General features: G+C 36.0%; 1 protein-coding gene across 4 annotated transcripts; it reads left to right on the top strand.

Annotated features, from left to right (window-relative positions):
- Window positions 1-174: 174 nt before the first annotated feature.
- Window positions 175-27,787, top strand: DIS3 (DIS3 homolog, exosome endoribonuclease and 3'-5' exoribonuclease). 4 transcript variants are annotated; one of them, XM_059903410.1, is made up of 22 exons: window positions 175-439; window positions 1,044-1,127; window positions 2,585-2,661; window positions 3,590-3,783; window positions 4,194-4,267; window positions 11,413-11,580; window positions 12,333-12,497; window positions 13,688-13,801; window positions 13,932-14,069; window positions 14,651-14,797; window positions 15,176-15,292; window positions 15,558-15,659; window positions 16,612-16,676; window positions 16,764-16,848; window positions 18,335-18,462; window positions 20,983-21,069; window positions 22,952-23,108; window positions 24,484-24,698; window positions 24,807-24,975; window positions 25,101-25,259; window positions 25,937-26,059; window positions 26,690-27,787. In XM_059903410.1, exons 1-22 carry the CDS (start codon window positions 212-214, stop codon window positions 26,771-26,773), a joined length of 2,880 nt encoding a protein of 959 aa, XP_059759393.1. In that variant the 5' UTR covers window positions 175-211; the 3' UTR covers window positions 26,774-27,787. The 4 variants fall into 4 exon arrangements, with proteins under 4 accessions (XP_059759393.1, XP_059759395.1, XP_059759394.1 ...); XM_059903413.1 differs by lacking the exon at window positions 175-439 and adding an exon at window positions 737-781; XM_059903412.1 differs by lacking the exon at window positions 25,937-26,059.
- Window positions 27,788-27,879: the final 92 nt, after the last annotated feature.

Below are 27,879 nucleotides of genomic sequence, written 5' to 3'. Positions count from 1 at the left end.
CCATCTGCCCGCTTTCGCCCAATCCTCGCAGCCCTCAGAGAGCCAACCAACGGCTGTCTCGAGGTTTCCCCGCGAGAGGGGTTTACTAATATCCTGGAGGGGGAAGGAGCAAACCTCTGGGTAAAGTGTAGTTGTGCCACTGGGCTCCACGCTTGACATTTTCCGCCGGAAGAGCACTGTCGGGGGTCGGGATTCCTAGCCGCGAGGCAAGATGCTCAAGTCCAGGACTTTCTTAAAAAAGACGCGGGCGGGCGGCGTGATGAAGATCGTGCGCGAGCACTACCTGCGGGACGACATAGGCTGCGGTGCGTCTGGATGCGCGGCGTGCGGCGGTGCGCACGAGGGGACGGTCCTCGAGCCGCAGCCCCTGGATCGGGTCAGCAGCGTCTGCCCGCAGCCGCACTACTTGCTGCCTGACACCAACGTGCTGCTCCACCAGGTGCGCCGGTAGGCGGGCGAAGCGCGGGCACAGCGGCGCCACCAGGAGAAAGGGAGATAGGGAGACTGATGCCCAAGGAGGAGCGTCTTGGGCAACATCACGTACTTAGGGAGAGGCAAACCCCTTCAGGACCTATGCCTCCTGCCCCCCAGGCCGAGGTTCTTTTCCATGTACTGTTCTGGTTTTTTTTTTTTTTTTTTTTTTTTTGAGTTCTTGGAGTTACAGGAATTTTAAATACGTAAATTTTCTAACTCCTGGTGTCTCTTCTGCCTTAGATTTTAATGTCTGGAGGTCGGGGACCTGGGCTTCTGTGGCCTCCAGCCTGCGACCCCCAGGCAGCTTGTAAGTGCCTACGAACGAAAGCTATGTGGGCCAACGTATTACTTTATTAATGAAGTTAATTCTACAAAGTTTTGTAATTAGCCTATTTACATGTGTACTTCCTTAATGGACCTGAAGAGTTTTCTATTGCAAAATAGCTCCTTATTTAATGTACAGTTAGTGTTTTTTTTTTAACCGGCAGAGTTTCACGTTCAACAGAAGCAATTTATGAATGAACACAGGAAAAATTAACTCTTCATTTATTTGTTTATTTATTTAAAAGATTGATGTCCTTGAGGACCCTGCCATCAGGAATGTCATTGTGCTACAAACAGTTCTCCAAGAAGTGAGAAATCGGAGTGCTCCGGTATATAAACGAATCCGAGATGTGACTAATAACCAGGAGAAGCATTTCTATACATTTACTAACGAGCACCATAGGTAGGGGGGAAATGATGTCAATTATCAGGAAACTATAGAATTAGGTAAACTGGGGGGAGAGTTCCTGGCGGTAATCTGTGACATCGTCAGAAGATACACCATAGGTTTCATACTTCTGGGAGTAATATTTGGTTCTTACAGTTTATAGACCTTGCTAAGGTCACATAGGCATTGATTGGGTCAAACCCAGAACCAAAGTCTCCTGGCTCCTCGGCTATGATAGGTACTTTAATTTCCAAAATGTTTTCATTTTGAATTGGTTTTAGCATGAGTCGAGCAGTAGGAGTTTGGAAGATGAGATTTGCCTAGGTTCCTGGTATACCATATTATACGACTAACCAACATAGTTTAATAAAATATAGGAGTTTGTGAAGGAAAGCTTTAAAAATATAAAGCAGATATATTCTTAATGGGCACTTAAAAGTTAAACTAATACCTTATAACTGATCATATTGACGACAATAAGGTTAAGAAATAGAATTCTTTATGTTTCAGATTCAAGACCTTTGTTTGAACTTAATGTGTGATCTTAGAAAATATGATATTGCCTGTTTCTTATGTTACATAAATAATTTATGATGAGTCCTAGCTTACTTTTTTTTTCTTATAAATTTATTTTATTTATTTTTGGCCGCATTGGGTCTTCATTGCTGCGTGCGGGCTTTCTCTAGTTGCAGCGAGTGGGGGCTACTCTTCATTGTGGTGCGCGGGCTTCTCATTGCGGTGTCTTCTCTTGTTGAGGAGCACGGGCTCTAGGCACAAGGGCTTCAGTAGTTGTGGCACACGGGCTTCAGTAGTTGTGGCTCGCGGGCTCCAGAGCACAGGCTCAGTAGTTGTGGCGCACAGGCTTAGTTGCTCTGTGGCATGTGGGATCTTCCCGGACCAGGGCTCGAACCGTGTACCCTGCCTTGGCAAGCGGATTCTTAACCACTGCGCCACCAGGGACGTCCCTAAGTTTACTTTTATTAGATCAGAGTTTCTCAATGTTGGCACTATTGACATATTAGACCGGATAATTCTTTGTTATGGGAAGGCTGTCTTAGGAATTGTAGGATGTTTAGCAGCAGCCCTGGCCTATATGCACTAGATGCCAGTAACAGACCTCCCCTCCCCCACCAATCCACCGAGCTGTAACAACCCAGAATGTCTCCAGACATTGTGAAATGTCCCCTGGGGGGGGGGAAATCGCTCCCTGGTTGAGAACTGCTAGATTAGACAGTAGATGTAATAATGAAATCCCATTGGAATATGCAAATTAAAAATATTTAATTTCTCAAATTTCTCTTCTTTATTCTTATACCCCACACTTAAATACTGTTGTTATAAAGAACATCAGTAAAGCACCTGTAGACTTCTTATTTCTGTCTCCTCCTCGAAATCCAGAAACAGAAGCTTCACTGTTTTCCGGCACTCAAAGACCTAGTTTCTGTGGAGCGTGATCATCAGATTTTTAATCCAAGGTTAGCAATTTTGTTAGCTTAAGTGCAGTGAATAGAGCTTAGCAATGCTGGGGTTGACAGGAAGAATAAGACACTCGAGCAAGTCTCATGTAAGATTGTTGCTCAGTCATGCTAAAACCAATTCAAAAATTGATGAGTGTCTTTGATAAGCTTCAAAGCATTATCAGGTGTATTTAATGATGAATAATAAGATACCATATATATAAGTATAAAATTCTAAAATTGAGCCTATAATTTTTAAGAAGTAGGTAGAAGTTATTGTGCTGAATTTTGTTATTGTACTTAAATTTGGCTTCAAAGAACAGATTTAGAGAAATAAGTATGCCGACACTTGATAGCTCAGAATGGATAGCCTTAGAAGGAATATGCAATCATATCTGTATCTGGTCTTTCAATCTCTAGATGGCGTTTGTCACTTATTCAGGATTTACCATGGATAATTTACGTGCATTATGTATTTAATAACTATAGATTAATCATATGATCACAAATCATCTAATCATACAATTAGCTTTTAGGAATTCCTGATAATCTACAGTTTGAATGAAATCTCATTATCAGACCTGCAAAGTTTTAGTATAGTTTTTTTCCAACAAATTATTACTTTTTTAATGTCCCAACCTGAAGTAGAAATTCTGATCTTGAATTTTTCTTTTGGTGAAATAAATTTATTTTAGTCTTTTTATTGCTCCATTAATGTGATTTTCTTCTTTTCCAAGCAAGTTGTTGTCTTAAAAACGTGACTAGAAGGATCTTATTTGTTTCCGCTCTGAGGTGTAAATGTGAATACATTCAAGAGAAAAAGATGTACCGTTGACTTTTAAGTTTAGTAATTATTAAGCATTTATGTCCTAAGACTTTTTACAGGTGCTTGATTCTGTTGTTTTCCATTTCTTTCTTTCTTTTTTTCCCTTTCCATTACATTTAGAGAAACTTATGTAGAACAATTACAGGGAGAAACTTCTAATGACAGGAATGATAGAGCCATTCGAGTAGCAGCAAAGTGGTACAACGAACATTTGAAGAAAATGTCGGCAGAGAATCAGCTGCAAGTTATCTTCATAACCAATGACAGGAAAAACAAAGAGAAAGCCATAGAAGAAGGGATACCAGCTTTCACTTGTAAGTCTCCATGGAGACCGGACTCTTAGTTGATGTTTGCAAATGCATATAAAAACTATCAGGACCATAATCAGATGTTCATTTGACCATTTGGTATTTTCATAGTCCTATATAACTAAATGTGATATTTTTGTATTTTTTTGATTTCTTAGCATTTCTAAGCTAAGTGAGTTGTGCCACCAATGGCTATTAATTTCCTTATCAAGACTTGGAATTGGCTTAGCAATAAAAGCTTATAGATATACTTGACCCACTGCCTTTTGGGTGTGACCACCTCAACAGAGAGGACTTCCCCCCCCAAAAAAAAATTGACATATGTACTGTCACAAACAAAAGAAAGGGAAAAAAACATATCTAAGGGGGATAAAAACACATTTGAATTTATCAAGAACAAAAAACTTATTTTTCAGGTGAAGAATATGTAAAAAGCCTAACTGCTCACCCTGAACTCATAGATCGTCTTGCTTGTTTGTCTGAAGAAGGGGTATGTTTGAGTTTGTTTTATTTTGTTTTTGAAAAGTGAAAATATTAATGTAACCACTTCCGTGGTTAGGCTTATAGTTACCAAATTTAAAAATTGGAATATCGGTGGGTAAGCTGGAATTGGAATAGGAGTTGGGTTATAAACAACAAGAGTGGCTCTAATAGGCTTCTTATCAAAATGCCATCCCTAAAGACTTGACTTTCTCAAATAGCGCTGTTTACTGATATAGCCTCAGCAACCCGAGTAGGGCCTGGCACAAGGTGGCACTATCTGTTTGATTAATAAATGAAGGAATTCATGGCTGGCTTGTGATAAGGAGTAGGTATTTGACAAACAGAGAAGTGGTGGGCACTGCAGAGAGCATACAGCTGTAGCATCAATTCCATAGGAGGAGGGAGGGGGTCATAAGAGGTAGAACGGGAAGGCAAGGGGCCAGATAGTGTGGACTTAACAATTTATTCTGTTAGTAATTTTTAAACTGTCTTATAAAGGTCTCCCTAAAAGGCTGCTACGAAGAGAAGTTAGCAGATAGGACTCTGGGCTCCCTACCTTATATTGTCAGGCTAAAAGACATTAAAGGTGGATGAGAGTGTGTCTAGGAGGAACAGAGGAGAAGGACCAGAATTGTTACTTATTTGGGAGACTACTCTAATTTCGATTTGTAAGATGATGCATTGTATCAAGGGCAAGATTAGAGGCAGAGGGATGAGAAAAGGGATCACTGCAATAGTGGACTTGAGAGGGAACCATTAAACTTTGTGAGCTGATATTTCCTTGTATGTAAAGTGTGTTCAGCAATAATGACTTCATAGTGTTATTAGGGTCGAATGAGGTGATAACAGTTGTATTAATAAAATTCTTATCTCAGTGCCTGGCAAACAGCTATGGTAAATGTAAATGGTAGATACTATTGATATAAAAATTGGTTTTATGTAATAGAACATTATACGTACATCCAGTCTTTACAGCATTTTCTCCACCCCTGCTTGTCTTCAACCAGCTACTTTACAACACTAAATGGAAGCGAGAAAATAAAAGCTGGGCTTGATTTTTAGAATACAGATTTAGGATTATCCTGTCTAATAGGTAGTCACTAGTTGCATGCGGCTGTTTAAATTTAATTCAGGTTAAAACTTCAGTTTCTCAGTTGTACTATTCAACGTTCAAGCATCCAGGAGCCACTTGTGCCTAGTGACTACCATACTGGAGATCACAAAAAGAACACTCCCTTTATCACAAAGTTGTTTTGGATAGCACTGGTCTAGAAGAAGAAACAAGGAGTAATCCAACATTGGTGATTCACAGTATTTGATTATGCACTATGGTAGGGTGAGTGTAGGATATGGTGAAATTACAGTCGGTTCTATTGTAACACATGTGTGTTCCTCGAAGTCACTGTGCCATGCAAAATTATATAATGAAAACCACAGAGCTAAGGGAAAATGTGGTTAGGGACACACTCAGAAACTTCATGAAGCGGTGAAAAGAGGGTTATCTAAATTTGAACAGAAAGTTGTTACACCAGATGAAGATGGTGTGGCTCGTAAAACACAGTGATCTGAAGTAACTGATAGGTGTTTGAGAGGTGTGTGTGTGTGTGCGCGTGTGGATTCAGCTTGGTTCAGCTAGGTGCAGTTTTCTTCATTCACCTGGTTTTTTTTTTTTTTTAACATCTTTATTGAAGTATAATTGCTTTACAATGGTGTGTTAGTTTCTGCTTTATAACAAAGTGAATTAGCTATACATATACATATATCCCCATCTCTCCTCCCTCTTGCATCTCCCTCCCTCCCACCCTCCCTATCCCACCCCTCTAGGTGGTCACAAAGCACTGAGCTGATCTCTCTGTGCTGTGCGGCTGCTTCCTACTAGCTATCTATTTTACATTTGGTAGTGTATATATATCCATGCCACTGTCTCACTTTGTCCCAGCTTACCCTTCCCCCTCCCTGGGTCCTCAAGTCCATTCTCTACGTCTGTGTCTTTATTCCTGTCCTGCCCCTAGGTTCTTCAGAACCATTTTTTTTTTTAGATTCCATATATACGTGTTAGCACATGGTATTTGTTTTTCTCTTTCTGACTTACTTCACTCTGTAGGACAGACTCTAGGTCCATCCACCTCACTACGAATAACTCAATTTCGTTTCCTTTCATGGCTGAGTAATATTCCATTGTATATATGTGCCACATCTTCTTAATCCATTCATCTGTCGATGGACAGATAGGTTGCTTCCATGTCCTGGCTATTGTAAATAGAGCTGCAGTGAACATTGTGGTACATGACTCTTTTTGAATGATGGTTTTCTCAGGGTATATGCCCAGTAGTGGGATTGCTGGGTTGTATGGTAGTTCTATTTTTCGATTTTTGAGGAACCTCCATACTGTTCTCCATAGTGGCTGTATCAATTTACATTCCCACCAACAGTGCAAGAGGGTTCCCTTTTCTACACACCCTCTCCAGCATTTATTGTTTGTAGATTTTTTGATGATGGCCATTCTGACTGGTGTGAGGTGATACCTCATTGTAGTTTTGATTTGCATTTCTCTAATAATTTGTGGTGTTGAGCATTCTTTCATGTGTTTGTTGGCAATCTGGATATCTTCTTTGGAGAAATGTCTTTTTAGGTCTTCTGCTCATTTTTGGATTGGGTTGTTTGTTTTTTTGATATTGAGCTGCATGAGCTGCTTGTAAATTTTGGAGATTAATCCTTTGTCAGTTGCTTCATTTGCAGATATTTTCTCTCATCTGAGGGTCGTCTTTTCGTCTTGTTTATGGTTTCCTTTGCTGTGCAAAAGCTTTTAAGTTTCATTAGGTCCCATTTGTTTAGTTTTGTTTTTATTTCCATTTCTCTAGGAGGTGGGTCCAAAAGGACCTTGCTGTGATTTATGTCATAGAGTGTTTGCCTATGTTTTCTTCTAAGAGTTTGATAGTGTCTGGGCTTCAGTTTAGGTCTTTAATCCATTTTGAGTTTATTTTTGTGTATGGTGTTAGGGAGTGTTCTAATTTCATTCTTTTACATGTAGCTGTCCAGTTTTTCCAACACCACTTATTGAAGAGGCTGTCTTTTCTCCATAGTATATTCTTGCCTCCTTTATCAAAAATAAGGTGACCATATGTGCATGGGTTTATCTCTGTGCTTTCTATCCAGTTCCTTTGATCTATATTTCTGGTTTTGTGCCAGTACCATACTGTCTTGATTACTGTAGCTTTGTAGTATAGTCTGAAGTCAGGGAGCCTGATTCGTCCAGCTCCGTTTTTCTTTCTCAAGATTGCTTTGGCTTTTCGGGGTCTTTTGTGTTTCCATACAAATTGTGAAATTTTTTGTTCTAGTTCTGTGAAAAATGCCATTGGTAGTTTAATGGGGATTGAATTGAATCTGTAGATTGCTTTGGGTAGTATAGTCACTTTCACAATGTTGATTCTTCCAATCCAAGAACATGGTGTATCTCTCCATCTGTTTGTATCATCTTTAATTTCTTTCATCAGTGTCTTATAGTTTTCTGCATACAGGTCTTTGTCTCCTTAGGTAGGTTTATTCCTAGGTATTTTATTCTTTTTGTTGCAGTGGTAAAAGGGAGTGTTTCCTTAATTTCTCTTTCAGATTTTTCATCATTAGTGTGTAGGAATGCAAGAGATTTCTGTGCATTAATTTTGTATCCTGCTACTTTACCAAATTCATTGACTAGCTCTAGTAGTTTTCTGGTACCATCTTTAGGATTCTCTCTGTATAGTATCATGTCATCTGCAAACCAGTGACAGCTTTACTTCTTCTCTTCCGATTTGGATTCCTTTTATTTCTTTTTCTTCTCTGATTGCTGTGGCTAAAACTTCCAAAACTATGTTGAGTAATAGTGGTGAGAGTGTGCGACCTTGTCTTGTTTCTGATCTTAGTTTCAATGGTTTCAGTTTTTCACCATTGAGAATGGTGTTGGCTGTGGGTTTGTCATATATGGCCTTTATTATGTTGAGGTATGCTCCCTCTGTACATACTTTCTGGAGAGTTTTTATCATAAATGGGTGTTGAATTTTGTCGAAAGCTTTTTCTGCATCTATTGAGATGTTCATACAGTTTTTATCTTTTCAGTTTGTTAATATGGTGTAGCACATTGATTGATTTGCATATACTGAAGAATCCTTGCATTCCTGGGATAAACCCCACTTGATCATGGTATATGATCCTTTTAATGTATTGTTGGATTCTGTTTGCTAGTATTTTGTTGAGGATTCTTGCATCTATGTTCATCAGTGATACTGGCCTGTAGTTTTCTTTCATTGTGACATCTTTGTCTGATTTTGCTATCAGGGTGATGGTGGCTTCGTAGAATGAGTTTGGGAGTGTTCCTCCCTCTGCTGTATTTTGGAAGAGTTTGAGAAGGGTAGGTGTTAGCTCTTCTCTAAATGTTTCATAGAATTTGCCTGTGAAACCATCTGGTCCTGGGCTTTTGGTTGTTGGAAGATTTTTAATCACAGTCTCAATTTCAGCGCTTGTGATTGGTCTGTTTGTATTTTCTATTTCTTCCTGGTTCAGTCTCGGAAGGTTGTGCTTTTCTAATAATTTGTCCATTTCTTCCAGGTTGTCCATTTTGTTGGCATATAGTTGCTTGTAGTAATCTCTCATGATCCTTTGTATTTCTGTAGTGTCAGTTGTTACTTCTCCTTTTTCATTTCTAATTCTATTGATTTGAGTCTTCTCCCTTTTTTTCTTGATGAGTCTGGCTAATGGTTTATCAATTTTGTTTGTCTTCTTAACAAACCAGCTTTTAGTTTTATTGATCTTTGCTATTGTTTCCTTCATTTCTTCTTCATTTATTTCTGATCTGATCTTTATGATTTCTTTCCTTCTGTTAATTTTGGGGTTTTTTTGTTCTTTTTCTCTAATTCCTTTAGGTGTAAGGTTAGGTTGTTTATTTGTGATTTTTCTTGTTTCTTGAGGTAGGATTGTATTGCTATAGATTTCCCTCTTAGAATTGCTTTTGCTGCATCCCATAGGTTTTGGGTCGTCGTGTTTTCATTGTCATTTGTTTCTAGATATTTTTGATTTCCTCTTTGATTTCTTCAGTGATCTCTTGGTTATTTAGTAGCATATTGTTTAGCCTCCATGTGTTTGTATTTTTGACAGATTTTTTTTCCTGTAATTGATGTCTAGTCTCATAGTATTGTTGTTGGGAAAGATACTTGATACGATTTCAATTTTCTTAAATTTACCAAGGCTTGATTTGTGACCCAAGCTATGATCTATCCTGGAGAATGATCCATGAGCACTTGAGAAGAAAGTGTATTTTGTTGTTTTTGGATGGAATGTCCTGTAAATATCAATTAAGTCCATCTTGTTTAATGTATCATTTAAAGCTTGTGTTTCCTTATTTATTTTCATTTTGGATGATCTGTCCACTGGTGAAAGTGGGGTGTTAAAGTCCCCTACTATGATTGTGTTACTGTCGATTTCTTCTTTTATCGCTGTTAGCACTTGCCTTACGTATTGAGGTGCTCCTGTGTTGTCACCTGGTATTTTTTAATATATCAATTGCATTGGAACACATTTGTGTTTTCAAAACAAGCATTATAGGAGAACTGACTGAACTTAGCAAGGGCATCTAACCCCAATTTGGGATGTCAAGGCTTCCTGATAGAAGTAATGTCTAAACTGAGCTAGGAGGGATGTTAAGAAAGCAAATTGCTTTGAGACAGAGACATTTTAGCTACATTATGTAAGGGAGTTAACCATGTATTAACATTAACTAGGGGAAGAGCATTTCATGCAGAAGGAACAGTAAGTTCAAAGGCTCTGAGGTTAGAATAAGTTGGCAAGATCAAGAAATAGCTAAAAGTGTGGCTGGGATGGAGTGAGCAAGGGAGAAAATGTTAGGGATGAAGACAGAAACGTAGGTAGAGACCAGATCATTTAGGGTGTAGTGAGTCATGGAAAAAAAAAACTGGATTTTAGCCCATGAGTGCTAGACAGCTGTTGAGCAGGAGGATAGTAATATCCTTTTGGCTGCTCTAAGGAGAATAGATTAGAAGCAAGGTCCTCCAATTAGGAGGATATTTTAGTACCCCTGGGAGACAAGACAGAAAATTGGATCATGGTAGCAGCAGTTAAGGTGGTGAGAAGTAGTCAGATCAGATATTGGGTATATTTTGTTGATACAAATATTTTATTGATTTTAGGAGTTGGTGATAGATTGGATGGGGCTATGAGGGAATAATTAATCAGTTAATTAATGTATTTTAATAGACCATATCATTAATTAATTTATTTAATGGATCATAGTATTTAATAGGTCCATATTTTTTTTTAAATAGGTTATATTAGTTTATATGATGGTGAGGATGTTATAGTAGAGAGGGGGGAAATTTGATTCCAGAGAGAGAAGGTAATTATAGGACAAAGTTCTTGAATAGAGGAGAGGAGATGATAGGTAGATGCACATAGGTGAGCAGATTCAGCGGTAGGGAGGTGAAGTAGGTCTCGAGTGACTGCTTCTGATTCTCAGTGTGGAGATGGAGGTCCTTCATCTGAGAGTGAGGAAGGAAGACAAGGAACTTGGAGAGTTAAGCAGAAAAAAAGAAGGTATAAAGTGATCTCCTCAGAAGGTAGGAAATTTAGGAAATGAAGAAAACTAAAGAAGCCAAGCAATCAGGATTTTGGATGTTGAGGTCTTTGAGAATCCTGGAAGGTGTTGTGGTGGATCTACAGTAGATGCCAGCCTACCTCTATCTAACAGCTTTAGCTGTTTAAAATAATCCAAATAAAAATAGCTTTTCTTGTGCTTTCAGGAACCACAGTCTTTTCATGCAGTTGAGGCTTTCCATTACCCTTTACATACCTACCCGCTCACTTGATCACCTAACTACACACCTTCATTCCAGGAGGCCTGGGTAGGGATAGGGGGATACACAGAGTTTCTTAGTGTTCTGCATCTGTAGCTGACACCTAAATGTAATGAAATGGAAATGTTTGTGTATTTCTAAGATTAGAAAGCATTTTTTTTCTTACTGTGCTATGTTCATTCAAATTCATACAGTGGTATACACCATAATGTGGATGATGGTTTTAAAAAATACCTGATGGTGTTAATAGTTGTATATGGAGCATACAAAAGACTCACTACTAACTATATCTCTTGGTTTGTTTATTTCACAGAATGAAATAGAAAGTGGAAAAATAATATTTTCAGAGCATCTTCCATTAAGTAAGCTACAACAAGGCATAAAATCTGGTACATACCTTCAAGGGACATTTAGAGCCAGCAGGGAAAATTACTTAGAAGCTACAGTCTGGGTTCATGGTGACACTGAAGTCAATAAAGAGGCAAGTGTGTACATAAATTCCTTTTACACTAAAATGTTTTCTGTTCTATTTTTTTCCACAAGTGTTTCACATTTTTGTACAAGAAGTTAAATTTGCTTTATCCTCCCAATTTATCAGCTTGAAGAAAGTTATGTGAAAGGTCATAGATACTAGTAGAATTAATCACTTTTTCAGAAAACTGCTTATTGAGGAAAAGAACTATTAACCCACTTTTAAGAGAATAAAAATCTAATCAATAAAAAACCCCACTATGGTACCTCTATTTTCTGTATTATGATCTATTGTGGGAAATACTATTTACATAATGTATAATTGCTCTGGAGAGCTTCACACACTTTAAAGCAAATAGCAGTTGTTTTGGGGTGCTGACTATTGGGCAGGTACTCGTCTCATTGCTTTGAACACTGTATTTCATTTATTTTCAACTCTGCCTGTAAGAGTAGGTACTCTCTTTTTTGTTTTACCAATCAGGACCCTGAGATTTAGAGAGATTAAGAAATTGTGGTACTAATGTAAGAGTTATGGTAGAGCCATGAACACAACCTGTATTTTCTGACCATGTGTTTTCTATTTGCTATTGAGAAATTAAGAGGGCAGAGTAAAGGGCCCCACTATAAAGGAAGAAAATACATAAAGGAGGGGAAATAGAAACATAGAGACATCAGAATATATCTAAACTTCTGTAGGCAACCTTCCCATTATTATATTGCCTTTGAAAATATCTGGGCATGTGTCATTTGCTGTTTCAACAGATAATCTTACAAGGACTTAAAAATTTAAACCGAGCTATTCATGAAGATATTGTGGCTGTGGAGCTTCTTCCTAAGAATCAGTGGGTAGCACCATCTTCTGTGGTTCTACTTGATGAAGGTCAAAATGAAGATGATATGGAGAAAGAAGAGGAGAGAGAACGCATTGTATGAAACCAAGAAAGTTTTATTTTTTTGTCTGTGTAGCTTTGAATAAGTTGTTAATGTAGTCTTTGGAAAAAATTAAACAAGTTTCATTGCTTTCAGATTTATTTTATTAATATTTATTTTATTCATTATTTATAATGAATAAAATTATAGTTCTGTCAGTTTAATAATATATGTCATACACATAATTGATTTCTTTTCCTCTAAGTAGTCTGCCTTTATATTAATGTCTTACTTTGCTCAAATAAGACAAAGGTTTAAATACAAAAAGACTTGAGTATGAAACTTGAATTCTGACGTTCAGGTGTACGATCTGGCTGAATTAGTGAGGTTTAAGTAAATACAAATTTTAAATTTTCTGAAATGCGTTTATGTAATGTTAAAGTTCCCTCAGCATAAGAGATGTACTTCTGGGCCCTTACAAATGGGTCTGTTTAATAATTCCTTCTCTATTACCATATTCATTATGAAGAGAGTGCTTTCAGTTATTTCTTATGACCTAAAGTCTACCTGATATGACCCATTTATTTTCCCATTTTAGAATTAAAAGAATAATACAAGTAATTGGAATTCACACAACATTAGTAGTAGTTCTCTTTATATGAATTATATTCACTATTCTGGAGTCTTACTATAACATTATCTTTGCAGAGTCCAGGCCATAGGAGAGTGTTAGAGGTGAAATACCATAAGGTTCTTCTGCCATTTCTAATAAGAACTATTATTTGTTGGGGTTTATATTTTGGATAAGGATGAACCTTTAAAGATACATCTCTTTTTTAATGAATTAATAAATGCCACTCAGCTAATTATTGAAAACTAGTACTAAAATCCTAGTCTTTTAATTACCAGACCTGTGCGTGTGTGTGTGTGTGTGTGTGTGCACGCACATGTGTGCAAGTCAGTAAATCTTCATATTAAAACTGCAGAGTCCAGTTCTGACATATTTATTCAGTTACTTTTCTTTTTTTGATTCTTTTTTTTTTTTTGTAGTGCTTTATCATGGAACTGTTTTTGTAGTTTTGTTTGACATGCTCTTGCCTAGAATTTTGAAGCATCAAAATTCCGTAGTTTTATGTCATAATTTACTGCCTGAGAAAGTATCTGTATTCTAATTTTGAAGGGAAATTGTCTCATTATCCTTACAGGAAAGATAACTGAAGATTTTTACTTTTATTTTTACATCTCAGCTTAAGACTGCTGTAAGTGAAAAAATGTTAAAGCCTACAGGTAGAGTTGTTGGAATAATAAGAAGGAACTGGAGACCATATTGTGGCATGCTTTCCAAGTCTGATATTAAAGAGGTGAGTAAACAGCATGTTGCTAGGTAATAAAAAATGAAATACATTGAATAGAACTTAGTAGAGCCCTGACCTTGCCCCCATCCCCAGCCTTTTTTGTATGTGTAAAATCTTTTTTCCTAATTTTCTCTAGTCAAGAAGACATCTCTTTACTCCTGCTGAAAAGAGAATCCCTAGAATTCGGATAGAAACCAGACAGGCCTCTACATTAGAAGGGCAGAGAATTATTGTTGCTATTGATGGTTGGCCCAGAAATTCCAGATATCCAAATGTAAGCTTGAATTAATCATTTTATTTTAGAATATTTAATTAAAACTTTGGGAATAAAGTTGCTTCTTTTCCTGAAAATAGAATCTGCTTTTGTATAAAATACATACTGAGATCTAGAAGTATTTCACAGTTACCTGATAAGTGTACGTCCAATTTGAAACTTAATTTTAGGAAATTCCAATGTAAATCATTTGGTGACTTTTACTCAAACTTCCTAACAAATAACTTCTGGTGACAGCAACTACAAAAACAACATTTGAGACCTAAGTAGATTGTAAATAAACGAATTTGGAAGGTAGGATATTTGAAGCACATTTTAAACTTGAAAAATAATAGTAAATAAACAGACACCTTGTTATATGAGAACCGGGCCCTTGGGAAGTCTCCCCCATAAATCACTTGAGAAGTCTTTGTCATTTTTAGCTTTAATTTACCTAGTTGTCATTTTTAAGAAGTGTGGAGAACATTTAGAAATACTAAAGTGATATGTAAATGTTCAGGGATTTAATGTGATAGTAAAGTATAAATTGCTAAACAGAAAGCTGTAAAATACACCTTTCTAATAATATCTTTTGGTTTTAGGGACACTTTGTAAAAAATTTAGGTGAAGTTGGAGACAAAGAGACTGAAACAGAAGTTTTGTTACTTGAGCATGATGTTCCCCATCAGCCTTTCTCACAGGCTGTTCTTAGCTTTCTACCAAAGATGCCCTGGCACATCACTGAGAAGGTATGTTGAAAAGAATTCTTAGTGAATCACTGTATCTGAGCTACTAATTTTGTTTGATTTCTGTATGTGTTTTTTTAAAATATGTAGAAACCATAGTCCCCTCCTCCCCTGCATTTAGTTTGGTACAGAACTCTTAGGTATCACGGAAATCATTTGCTTTACTGAAAGACAGACTTTTCTAGGGGACAGACATTAGCTTATGTCAGATTTTCCAAAGATGAGGAGTTCACAAGTTATAAATCATGATGTGCAGTTACAATTAAGAAATAAAGCTGTTTTTTTTTAACATTTATAGATATTGTTGATTGCATAAGAGCTTGTGTTACATCTGTACCACCAAAATAGTTTTTTATTTCTTAATAATGTGGCATCTTCTAGGACATGAAAAACAGAGAAGACCTGAGACATCTGTGTGTTTGTAGTGTGGACCCCCCAGGATGTACTGATATAGATGATGCTCTCCATTGTAGAGAACTTGAGAATGGAAATTTGGAGGTATTCATAATTATAATGACGTTCTACCCAAATATAGTACTGGTCTTGAGTTAATTTTCTTTTGACCCATTGTAGAATTTGTTTGTGAGTTATTTATGTCTCAAATAGAGTCAGTTGTAGCTGCAGAGACTAATGGGCATGTAAAAAATTGAAATGGTAACTGTGACTAAGGTCCTTTTTCCTTTTAGCCGTATGTCTTCTCATTAGAACTCCATTAGTACATTTACCCAATTAAGCATGTTGACATCCTTTTTATCTCTTTAAGGTTGGTGTTCATATTGCTGATGTTAGCTATTTTATTAGACCAGGAAATGCATTGGATCAAGAATCAGCTAGAAGGGGAACAACTGTGTATCTTTGTGAAAAGGTAAGTATGTTAAATTTAGAGTGGAATTTTGATACATCATTTCCATCATCTGTTTTATTCTTAATAATAAAACCATCTGACGTATTTCCTGAGAAGAGGACAGCCTCAGTATATAGTGAAATATGAATTACTACTTTGTTAATTGTGCAGTTTGTCAAAATCATGGGCACTTTTGGATTCTTGAACAGTCTGGAATAGTACATGAATTAGCTAAAAGACATACATAGAATAAGATGGCCTTAAATCAGTGAAAATATTGTAATTGTTTTGTTATTGAGTGACCCAAATAACAAGTAGATGTAGTTGATATAAATTGTTGTGTAGCATTTAACTTATTATTGGTGGGTAATTAATATATTTTCTGTTTCTTATATATATAGTTAAGTCGAGTCTGTTCTGTCACAATTTACCATTTATTCCTCATTAAGTATGCTCCCATAAACTTACAGAGAAAAATTGTGAAAGTAGAAGGGAAAGTTAAGCTTAGTTTGTGATAAATTCATTGTCAAAGTTCTTCTGTGTAGCTTTTTTCCATAAAAATTTAGTGTTTCTCTTTTTTTAGAATGTTGAAAACACCCTGTGGTTTGTGTGAAGTATTGGAGGAAGGTCCACTCGTAGAGCTGTTAGGGCCTGTGTCTGTTATCTAGTACAAACGTATTGTACAGACCAGAGATTTCAAAGTTTCAGAGCACAGCTAGGTGGGTAGTGTAGAGAACTTACACTTAGACCGACTGACATGAAATCCAGTTTTCTTTCATTGCTTCCCTCTCGTAAAAATTGTGTGTAACTACTTTTCTAGAAATAGACTTTTTATTTCACATTTTCTCACTTCTTTTCACAAAGGCCTTTTTGTTCCCCTTGTAAGATCAATGCTATTGATATTTAAGAGTAGAACCTCAAAAAACGTGTGGAGACAGCTCAGTAATCCACAACTCTATTTTATTTGTTCCAGAGGATTGACATGGTTCCAGAGTTGCTTAGCTCTAACTTATGTTCCCTAAGATCTAACGTTGACAGGTATTTATGCACATTTCTCCATAAAAACATAGTATTTACTACTTTAACTGATTCCCATTAACAGATACCATCTATTTTTCCTCATAGGTTGGCATTTTCTTGTATTTGGGAAATGAATCACAATGCCGAAATCTTAAAAACAAGGTTTACCAAAAGTGTCATTAATTCAAAGGTTGGTTTCATGGTTACTACTTCATGTTTAACATCTTTGGTGCTTTTAACAATGTTCTAGATCGTTTTGAAAAAGTTAGGCTTATTAATAATAAGAAGAAGTTTTTGCCCGGTGTTGCAGCAAAATCTAGTTGTTTTCAGTTATTTGCTTAATTTTTGCTGTTATTTAGAAATGAGTTTATGTGGCAGTTTTCCTGTATTCAGAAACTTACGAAGCCTATATACTAGAGGAGACCGAGTAGGTTTCTTTTAGCCCTAACTCAGGGACTCCAGTGTTTGAAGTTGTCCCAGTTTATAACTGGTTAGTATTTTAAAAGATGGCATGTACACCATCTCCTTGTTCCTCACATTTTCTCACTGAAATAATGTCATAAATCATGGTTGAATTCCAGTAGGACTAGCCTGAGATCAATGTTCACACAGAATGGAGCCAGATTATATTTTTCTCATTCTTCTCCTTTTTTTTATACTTTTCCCCAGATTCCCTTGTGTTCTTATTTTGCCCTGAATCTACCTCTGATGTTTGCCAAACCACTTTTCTTCCAATGATCTGTTTTCCAAGTTTACCTGCTTTTTCTCTCCCTTTGACATCATTCTTTTCTAATCAGCTAGTGATTGGAAAGAAAGCAGTGTTAAACAGACAGATAATAATGTGTGAATGATTTAAATTTTCCTAGATTAGTATTTTTAAATAGGATGAGTTTATAATTCTCCTAGACTTGGTCAGTGTAACAAAATTATATGAAAAAAATTAGTAAACATATAACAGAAAACATTTTTAGATGGAGAACTCTTATCCCCTAATAGATAAGTTGGTTCTCCCAAGAATCTGACCTGGTCTGCATCACCTAACTCTGTTATACTATTCCTGATTTTTACTCAAAAAGCTGCTTAGAAAAAAAAAAGCTAAAAAATGGTATTTTCCATAAGGAGGGAAATAGGAACAGAGGTACCATTTGTATATTTGGATTGTAATTAGAAATTAATGTTTTCTACTATGATTTTTCTGATTCTTAGGTTAAATACTTAATTTTGGGTATTTAGTAGATTTCCTATAAAACATGATGTCTAGACTATTACAATTTTATTAATTATTTGCAGTGAGAAAGGCAGTATTGGTTCTCTGGAAAGGATTTCACTTTACAGTCATTATCAGAGAATGATCTAACCTTCCTTTTATTTTATTTTAACATTACCTAAGTATTTATACATTAACTGAACTATGAGTAAAGAGTTTAAACTATTTACTAACAATTCTACCATTTTATTTTGTTTTAACATAAGTTCACTTATGTTGTGTAATGCATCAGATAAGAGTAAATGAACCAGAAATCATAGGTGTGGAGTATAAATATTATAGATAGGAATCTCTTCTTTTGTTATTGATTTTAGGTTTTCTGAAATCATGGATTTTATGTAGTGGAAATAGGAGAACATAGTAAGGCAGTTTTTATAAGCGTTGTATTAATAAATGGTTTCTTTTTTAGGCTTCCCTTACATATGCTGAAGCTCAGATGAGAATTGATTCAGCAGCCATGAATGATAGTATTACTACTAGTCTCCGTGGACTAAATAAACTAGCTAAAATTTTGAAAAAAAGAAGAATTGAAAATGGGTACATTTCAAAAATAGTTATTAAGATTTGTCTTAATTCACCTATCCTGGTATTAAGATAACTTGTGAACTCTTTAAAGTGTTTTATCATGGACAAGGATGAATTATTTAATAGGCTGAAGAGGGACTCTTAAGTAGAAACATTCCATTTCTTCTAGATACCTTTTTAAATGTTAGCAGCTTGATTCTGGACTGATGTTTATTCAAGAGTTCTGTTGTGTCAAAGATCTTGATATGTTTGAGTTAAAGATGTTGAAGAAATTCTAGGAAGGCAAGATTGTCTTAAGACTGTTCTATGGATTGTTCCTGATTTTAATTAGAAATGAGTTTCAAGATTGAACATTGGTTTTCAGATGTTTAAATAAATTTAGATGAAGTCCTTCTTGCACTTAGAGTTGGAAGAGATTTTAGAGATTGTTTAATCCAACACCTTCATTTTTTTAAATGATTAAGAGTTACCTAGAAGCAGTCTTTCCAAAGATCTGATTAATAGTGGCAGGTTTACATCTTTTAGCTGTTATATCATGGCATTTGCCAAACTGCAGAGGAGTTTTAAGGAGTATCCAAGTACCCAAACTTGTTGAATTAGTTAGAAGAAATTTGATTCTTGAAAAACATCATCAGCTGTCAGAGTAAAGCAGGTACTTGAGCCTTTCATATGTTGGTCTCTGGGCTCCTGTGCCCATCCAGGGTAGGTTCACAAGTAGTTACTAAAAGTGTTTTTGTTGGGGAGTGCAAACTCTAGATCTGTGCTGTTTTCATAAGATGTGCCTATTTAAATTAAAATTCATTAAAATTAAAGAAAATAAAAAATTCAGTTCCTGAGTCACACTAGCCATATTTCAAGTCCTCAGTAGCCACGTTTGGCTAGTGGCTACCATGTTGGACAAGGTGGATTGAGAACATTTCCATCCCTGCAGAAAGTTCTATTGGACAGTGTTGTTCTAGGTATTTATGCTGAGCCAACCCTATCTCTACTCACACTTCAGTTTTCTGGGAATTTTCTTATGATCCTTAATATGAAACTTGGAACTGTATAAGGATAATTTGGATGTAGTAAAACCCAATGAAACTATTGCTCAAGTTTGTCATTAAGATGTAAATAAGAGGAGTATAGTTAGATTTCTTTTGTAATACAAAACAACACATTTTTCATCAAGTATTCGTTTATTGAAGGTTTTCAGTATGCCAGGCATCAGAAGAATGTTTGTTGTAAAAGCAAAGTGAATAAAACAAATTGCAACTGTATTTATTTTGGCAGTTTTAAAGTAAGAGATGTAAATTTGCATCTGTAACAGCTTCCTCTAATTAGGACAGGAAAGATATTTCGTTAACTTGAACACTGTACTTCTAGTTTTGTAAGTATTGATAGATAGTCATCTACTGGTAAAACATATCGAGTCTTCTCAGTCTTAGGATGAATAGAGAAAGGAGTCAGTAAAAAATTGGTGTCTTTCACCTTCTTAAAGGATATGTTGTGTCTTAAATTATATCTATCATATGTCTATGTTAAAGAATAAATGTCATGTTTTAAATGTTCTGTGAAGAAAAAGTGATCAAAATGTGATTAGTATACCTTGCTCTTTAGGTCAAGATGTATTGATTAACACAGATTAATTGTGGTTTAGAACCTTATTGTAAATTATGCATGGAAAGAAAGGAATATTTATTGGGATTCCCTATCTAGTATTTCTTCTGTAGTTCTTCTAATAAAGGTGAAGAGTCAAGGGAAAAAAGGACTTGGAATCCCACTTAACTTGCCCCAAATCATCTTTTTCCCTTCTTTGTGATTGTCCAAAGTTACCCAGCCTCATTAAAATTCTTAGTTTTAGGTTGATTTGGAGCTGACCTGATGAAAATAGCATCAGGGTGTGTAGAAACATAATACTTGCCTTGCCTTGTGGGAATTTACTTTTCAAAGGAGAACTTGCCAAATCATTAAATGAACTGTGCATGTAAAGCACTTAGCCTAGGGCACTCTCTGACCCACAGCACTCAGATATTAATAGCCATTAGTGTGTTTGTGACATTAGTTGTAGTTTGTCTCCTCTCCTTGGTTGAGTGTATGTGGAAGATACTTTCGATCTGGGGATCTTCTGATGTTACTGATCTACCCATGGCAGCTTCCCTTTTGCCTCTCTCCACCATCCCTCACCCGAATACATTGTTTCCTGTAGTAAATAAAATACTATTGATTACCTTCTTTATTTATAAAACTGACTACAAACTCTTGTAGCTAAGTAAAAACTCAGTTTCGGTACAGAAGTCATTCAAATCCTGAGATACACAAGGACTCATTTTGTTGTGTTGCTACTGTCCTCCCTTTTTAAATGCATTTTAGAACTGTAAAATATTAGGCTATCCGTGAAAATGGAACATAAAACTTAGCAGATGGTCATAAAGCTTTCATAAGAAAAACTGTTATGCACTTGCTCTAATCATTTTCTGTTTTAAAGGAATCACTTCCAGAATTATATCTGTTACTGCTCACATGACTGATTCACCTCTTTATCTTATTTAGGGCTTTGACTCTTTCTTCTCCAGAAGTTCGATTCCACATGGACAGTGAAACTCATGATCCTATAGATCTGCAGACCAAGGAACTTAGGTATGCAATTTTTTTGATGGGTAGTAGATAAGATTTTGATTTTAATGTAATATCTAGTATATATATTAGTAAAACATATTTGTACCCCAAATATCTATTTTTAGTAGGGTTATGATTTCTACAGAGTTTTTATTACTTATGAAATATAGAGAAAAATAAATGATTTCACTTTCTAGTGTTTCTTATATAAAACTTATGTATCTTATTTATAAGATAAATATTATAAAAGGAAAACTGCCAGTTTGGTTTGTCTTAATGTGTGGTGTATTAGAACTTGACTAGTAATAGCTATGGTAAGTAAAGGAAGATTGCCCTCCTTAATTTCTTAAGTATTTAATAGAGAATATACTGTGATAGGATAGAATAGTGGCCAGACACTGGGCTTTGAAGCCAGACTGCCTAGATTTGGATCCCACTTCTGCCAGTGACTCCGGACAAGTTATTTGACCCCTCTATGACTCGATTTATTTGTCGGTAAAGTAGGATTGGTAATGGTACCTACCTCATAGGGTGTTGTGAAGAATAGTCAGAGGTTAGGTATTGTTGTTACTGCTTTATTGATTTGGGCTAAGATTTAGGAGGCAGGGTTGGTTTTGATGAAATCAGAGTTAGGCCTCTTTTCCATGCCTATTATGTAAGGTGATCTGAAATTAATCATGCATTTACACTTTTCTAGTAGATGACCAAGGATTAAAAATGGGAATATACTCAAGTTTGTTAGTTAGGACCAGTGTGTGCCTTATAGCATTAGAGCTAAAATTTAAAAATACCTTTGGGTGAATTTCTGTGCAAATAAGTCTAATGTTAATAGGAACAGCGAACCTAATACCAAGGGCTTTTTTGAGGAAAATCTTGAGTCTAGTTTTGCCAAAGTAGAACATCACCCATTTCTTCTTACCAAGAAGAAAAACCACATTTCTAAGAGATTGTCCCATAGTTTTAAAGGTACGATTAGAAGTCTTCCTAATATTAAAAAAAAAATTAATATATTTTAGGAATCTTGTCAAGAAGTTATAAGATGTTGTTAAAAATGGAAACATGAATGACAGATTAATAATGCATGTTCAGTAACTTGGGAGAAAGAAAGCACTATTAAACAGAACACAGATCATTTACTAAACTAAATTTTAAGTGGACATAGACTATGTAGAACGAAAAACAATATCACGTTGGTTAAGAGCTTTGAAGTCAGGTTATATGGGCTCAGATCCTGTTTCTACTGATAATTCTAATCCTGAGCAAGAGAATAATGTTACACATCTTTAGTTTTCTCATCTGCAAAACAGGACTAATATCTATATCCATATATATATACATATGTGTGTATATGTTTTGTATATGTGTATGTATACACACACACATATCACAATGTATATAGCACTTATAGCACAATGCCTGGGCCATAATAAGCACCCAAAATAGCTATTTTACATATCTCTTCATTTTGGGGTGAAAGGTTATTAGTGAAAGTTTTCATTTTTTTAAAGCCAAAATGACCTAAATAGCTTTTAATTCTTAGAAAACTTTATTTCTGTGTACTTATAATTGAATAAAAATCTCTTTGTACTCAGTATAAAGAGGTGAGAATGCTTATGATTTAGATTTTATATATTACTAGAGTTAGTAAAGCTTCTTTTTTTTAATGCCATTTTGTAAAGTCTCTTCTAGCGTGAGATTTACTCATGGAGTAGATGCATAGTAAGAGATCGTTAGCACAGCAGCTGAGAAATGAAAGGGATATTAAGTTCTTAAAAAAACACATGTGCACACACATGAATGTTTACATAGGAATTTTCATTATCTCTTGGTAGAGAAGGTAACCTGTGAATGATATATAGAAGTCTCATTCTTTTTCCTTATTTAACGATTTTGCCATTGGCAGAGAAACAAATTCCATGGTGGAAGAATTTATGTTACTTGCCAACATCTCTGTTGCAAAAAAAATTCACGAAGAATTTTCTGAGCATGCTCTGCTTCGAAGACATCCTGCTCCCCCTCCATCAAATTACGAAATTCTTGTTAAGGCAGGTAAATCCAAGGTAAGGTCCCGTAGTTTGAAAAAGCATCTGTATTTGTGTATTGATCTAGCCATTGCACTGAATAGTCTATATTTACCTTTCCATAAAAATTTTGTCGTCTCCTGATGCAAAAATATGCCAGTAGTTCTTTTAATTAAAAAAGAAGTCATCTAACTTGGGTGTGGTCATCTCTTCCCACATTGAAATCATTTGTTTAATAAAATCCTTTAATGTCTTTAAATAAAGAGAGCCCTATACTAAAGCCAGATCTTCCAGACTAAGTTATTTATAATATCCTGAACGTATTAAGCTCTTCCATATCTCTGTGCCAAACTTTACACATGTTCTTTATACCTGTGTTATTTACTTCATGCCTCCTCCGAACTGTCTCCCTTTAGAGACTTGAGATAGTTTTTTTTTCTCTTTATCTTCAACTCACTTAAGCCCTCTTTATGTCATGTCCCTAAGAAAGAAGTCCATTTTTGCATATGTGGAAAAAAGGAAAAACATAGAAAGGGCACCCATTTCCTTACCCCCTTATACTCCCTGCCTCTGGTTAGTAGACTTATTTAGGCATGATTATCCCTACCCTTGGGATGACTGTGGCTTACATTGGTTTTCTTTGGATCACTTGCTCAGGCCCCATCTTTCCTGTCCAGAAGAGAGCTGGAAGAAGGAGTGTTGGATTTCAGGGTATTATTCTAACAGGATGACGTTGGTTTCTGATTTTTCAGACCTTTATGGTGGGCCTGCTCCTATCATATCCATCAGAACAGAATCAGCTTCTCCTCTGCTCCAAGCATTGTACTGTAAATTGGAGAATTTTCCCTTACTGTCCTATTTCTTTCTATGAGCTGGGTAGAGGAAGGAGGATATAAGTATTTTTGCCTCATCTCCCAAAGTAAAACAAGCAGCTACTTGCTGTATCAGCACGTTGAGCTGTAGTAACCAATACAGTTTTATTTTGCCTCTGGTCTTTACTTCTACTTTGGATGGAGGGAAACTCTCTGCAGGGAAAATCCAGATATGCTGAAAAGTATCCAGATCTACTTTGATTTTTTTTCTGCCCCAACAAAGATAAGGCAAGTACAGATTGGACTTTGAGAGATAGCACTAGTGCTCCCAGTATCCTCTTCCCCTTGAAATTGCTTAAGAATGTTGATACTGTAGTACCTTCAAATGCGTTCAGAAAATTTCAAGGTTTAATGTTGCAAAAAACAACCATTACTTTTTATAACTTTTAGTTCTCCTAGGTTAAGGACAAAAGATATAAACACTTATTACGTGGTCAAAAAACACCATATTTGTTCAATCTGATTGGTTATATTTTCAAGACATGCTGGTACTGATTTTAAAATGTTTAATATGATGCTTTTTCCCTCTTCTTTATCCACAGAATTTGGAAATTAAAACTGATACAGCCAAGGCTTTGGCTGACTCTTTGGACCGGGCTGATTCACCTACCTTCCCATATCTAAACACCCTGTTAAGAATATTGGCAACTCGCTGCATGATGCAAGCTGTGTACTTCTGCTCTGGAATGGATACTGATTTTCATCACTATGGCTTAGCATCCCCAATATACACACATTTTACTTCACCCATCCGAAGGTACTTTTTCCTTATGAAATTAGAGATAGGAAATAGTTGATTTCAAATTTTAAAAGGACATTTTAATGCTAACATGGCACGATTCTTACTTCTCCTTCATATATCTAGATACGCAGACATCATCGTTCATCGGTTGTTGGCTGTGGCTGTCGGGGCCGACTGCACTTACCCAGAGTTGACAGACAAACACAAGCTTGCAGATTTATGTAAAAATCTCAATTTCCGGCACAAAATGGCACAGTACGCTCAGCGTGCATCTGTGTCTTTTCATACCCAGGTATTTGCCTTCTGTCACTAATGTTAGAAATGAAGTTTCGTTCACTTAAAAGTGCAGAATTTTTTTTTTGTTAACTTCAGAATATTTTAAGACAATCCTTGATAAGGTTGTATGCTTTTTTACAGTTATTTTTCAAAAGCAAAGGAATAGTAAGTGAAGAAGCTTATATTCTATTTGTGAGAAAGAATGCTATTGTGGTGTTAATTCCAAAGTATGGTTTAGAAGGCACAGTGTTTTTTGAAGAAAAGGACAAACCAAAGCCACGGCTTACTTATGATGATGAGGTACAGTATTTCTAATGTTTTTATTTTGGGTTTTTTTGGAGGGGGGACAGTTGCAAATGGTACCTATAAAGGGTAAAATTATTTTTGTACCCTACAGAACTTTATGCTAGCTAAGCTTATCTTTTTACTCATAATTTCTCGGCTCAGTATATCTTCCCATATACAAAAGTTGTTCTTGATTTCTTTTATACCATGTAAAGTTTTCCCCTCTAAGGAAAACTTGAATTATGCTTTGTCCCTAGTGGACAAATGGATTAAAGTAAAGGAATAAATGGCTCCAAGAAGGGAATTTTTTCAACCAATTCCAAGTGTCTCTTACCTGACACACTCCCTACTTCCCTAATCTTAGTAGAACTACAGAACAATAAATTCTGCCCACATTACCTTTGTGCTCCTGTATAACACCAACAATTTGCTAATTAAAGGGGTGAGAATCCTACAGTTAACGAATATATATTGGGACCACATTAATGAAAGGGGGAGGTTTGCACATAATTAGGTCATATGTATGTGAGTTTGTTAGACCAGTGGTTTTTGTTATGTTGAACACCTAGATGCTGAATAAATATTGAAGTTTTTTTAGAATTTAAACTTTTAAGTTAATATGGAAGATAAATTATAAAGAATTAGAACCAAGCCTCAAGTGTAAGAAAGCAATTAAAATATGTTTTGTTTAGATACCATCACTTAAAATAGAAGATACAGTGTTTCATATATTTGATAAAGTTAAAGTGAAAATCATGTTAGACTCTTCTAATCTTCAGCATCAGAAAATCCGAATGTCCCTGGTAGAACCACAGGTAAGTGTCCATGTTGTGGTGGAATAAACAGTACCTATTTTGTGAAAGAGAGTGATATAGTCATAAGTTATTTCTGTTTAAGGATAGAATCCTGTAAGTATTGTGGAGGAAAAATATCTGCATAGGAAATCCTATTTTCTCACTGATTTCCTTAGGCCATGGGAACCCAGGCATCTGGGCTTCTTCTGAGGTCCTTGGTGCCAAAAGTGGAGCTCTGAGATCTGCCTAGTTCTTTCTGAAATCTGCACTTTTGAAGATCAAGTTAAAGTGTGTTTCACCTGAGACATTGGTTCTTAACCTTGGTTCTGCCCCCGACACACCTGAGGCCTCTGATCCTGACAGAGTGGCTCACAGCTAGGATAAATTGAACGTTGTGGTTAAACACACCCTTCCCAAATGACATGCTTCTACCTGCTGAGATCATGTCTGCCTTTTACGTTCTGAACCACTGTTCCTCTGTGTGTGAAATATATACCAACACATACATCGTGCGGAAAATCTACTGCTCCTTCTTCCCCCTACCACCCCTGCATCTTTTTGAACTTAAAAGCGTCAGTGGGGAAGGGGAAGATGAGAATGAGATTTATTCCTTATTTTACTCACTGATTTTTCCCATTTGCATTACTTTAGATACCAGGAATAAGCGTTCCTACTGATACTTCAAACATGGACATTAGTGAACCAGAGAGAAAGAAGAAGAAGCTTCAAAAATAGCTACAGTCAAGAAAAAAAAACTTCAAAGATTGGTTTCCTTAAAAAAAAAAAAATCTTGAGGGAACACTTGTAAACCTAAGAAGTGTGTGATGCAGTTTGTTACTTCTAAGTACATTTTAATAATTTTTAAAATTTGCATTTTTATTGAACTGTTGACTGTGTCTGTCCCATCATACTGCTTCCTTTCTGGATTGAACAGAACTATTTATGCAGAAAAACTCGATTGAACAAGCATCACTTAAATCGTGACAGGATAACAACTTGAGGGACCTGTAAAGATCATTTAAAGGGGGCACTCACCTGCTCACTGAAGAGGAGATGAATTTTGCATAAGTAATTTGATTATCTACTGTTGATAGAAAAAAACTGTAATTTTCCTATGGAGAAAATATAACATTTTTAGAAGGAACAGTCTATTCTTTCTAAGTCTTGAAAGCTGTCAGTGTACGGTACAGCAGTTTTTAGATTTCAAGACAATGAAGTCAGGAGCTGTCAGGGACTTCAGCATTTAATCTCCTTTGCCACTTTTAATTTACCCGACTTATACTAAGTGTTCCTTTACTATTAAAAGCCTCCTGCATTTTATTAGTGGTTCTTGAACAGCTGTGAATGTTTGGGAATTGGGTGTTGAAGGAAGGTGAAGTAGAATATTTTGATCTAACTGGAAAAATAGTTGTTTTTTTAATACCAGATAGTAAGTGTGATCATCGTCCTTGACCTTCAGCTCAAATATCTCCCCGAAAATAAGGCATTAGGGTTCAAAGAAAGAATAGAGATGGCACTTTAAACATCACATCATGTTACTTATAAAATAAGGAGGCAATCAATGGCTTTTAAATTGCATATATATCAGATCATGGAGGAAAGGAGGGGTTGTGTGAAGACATTAAAGGGAACAGATTGAAGTACTGCTACTTGGTGTGCCCGTGCCTACTTCCTTGTCAACCACAAAGATTATTAATGATAAAATAGGTGTCTTCAAGAATATTTTGAGGTAAGAGATACCTTAAAACATTTTACTTGGCTCATTCAATTTCTGCAGTTCCGACACCGTACCAGGTTCCTCACCAGTCAGGTAAACGATCTCTGCCTTGAAGGAGCTTGCA

The sequence above is a fragment of the Balaenoptera ricei genome, chromosome 18 (assembly GCF_028023285.1).
Source record: "Balaenoptera ricei isolate mBalRic1 chromosome 18, mBalRic1.hap2, whole genome shotgun sequence".
Taxonomy (NCBI): domain Eukaryota; kingdom Metazoa; phylum Chordata; class Mammalia; order Artiodactyla; family Balaenopteridae; genus Balaenoptera; species Balaenoptera ricei.
This window is presented reverse-complemented; position numbering and strand designations above follow the sequence as displayed.

Excerpts from the sequence above, each read along its gene's own strand:
- DIS3 (XM_059903410.1), top strand. The coding sequence starts at position 212 with ATGCTCAAGTCCAGGACTTTCTTAAAAAAGACGCGGGCGGGCGGCGTG. Across the intron at positions 1,128-2,584 it reads TGAGAAATCGGAGTGCTCCG|AAACAGAAGCTTCACTGTTT; the intron begins GTATATAAACGA and ends CTCGAAATCCAG. Across the intron at positions 4,268-11,412 it reads CTTGTTTGTCTGAAGAAGGG|AATGAAATAGAAAGTGGAAA; the intron begins GTATGTTTGAGT and ends TTTATTTCACAG.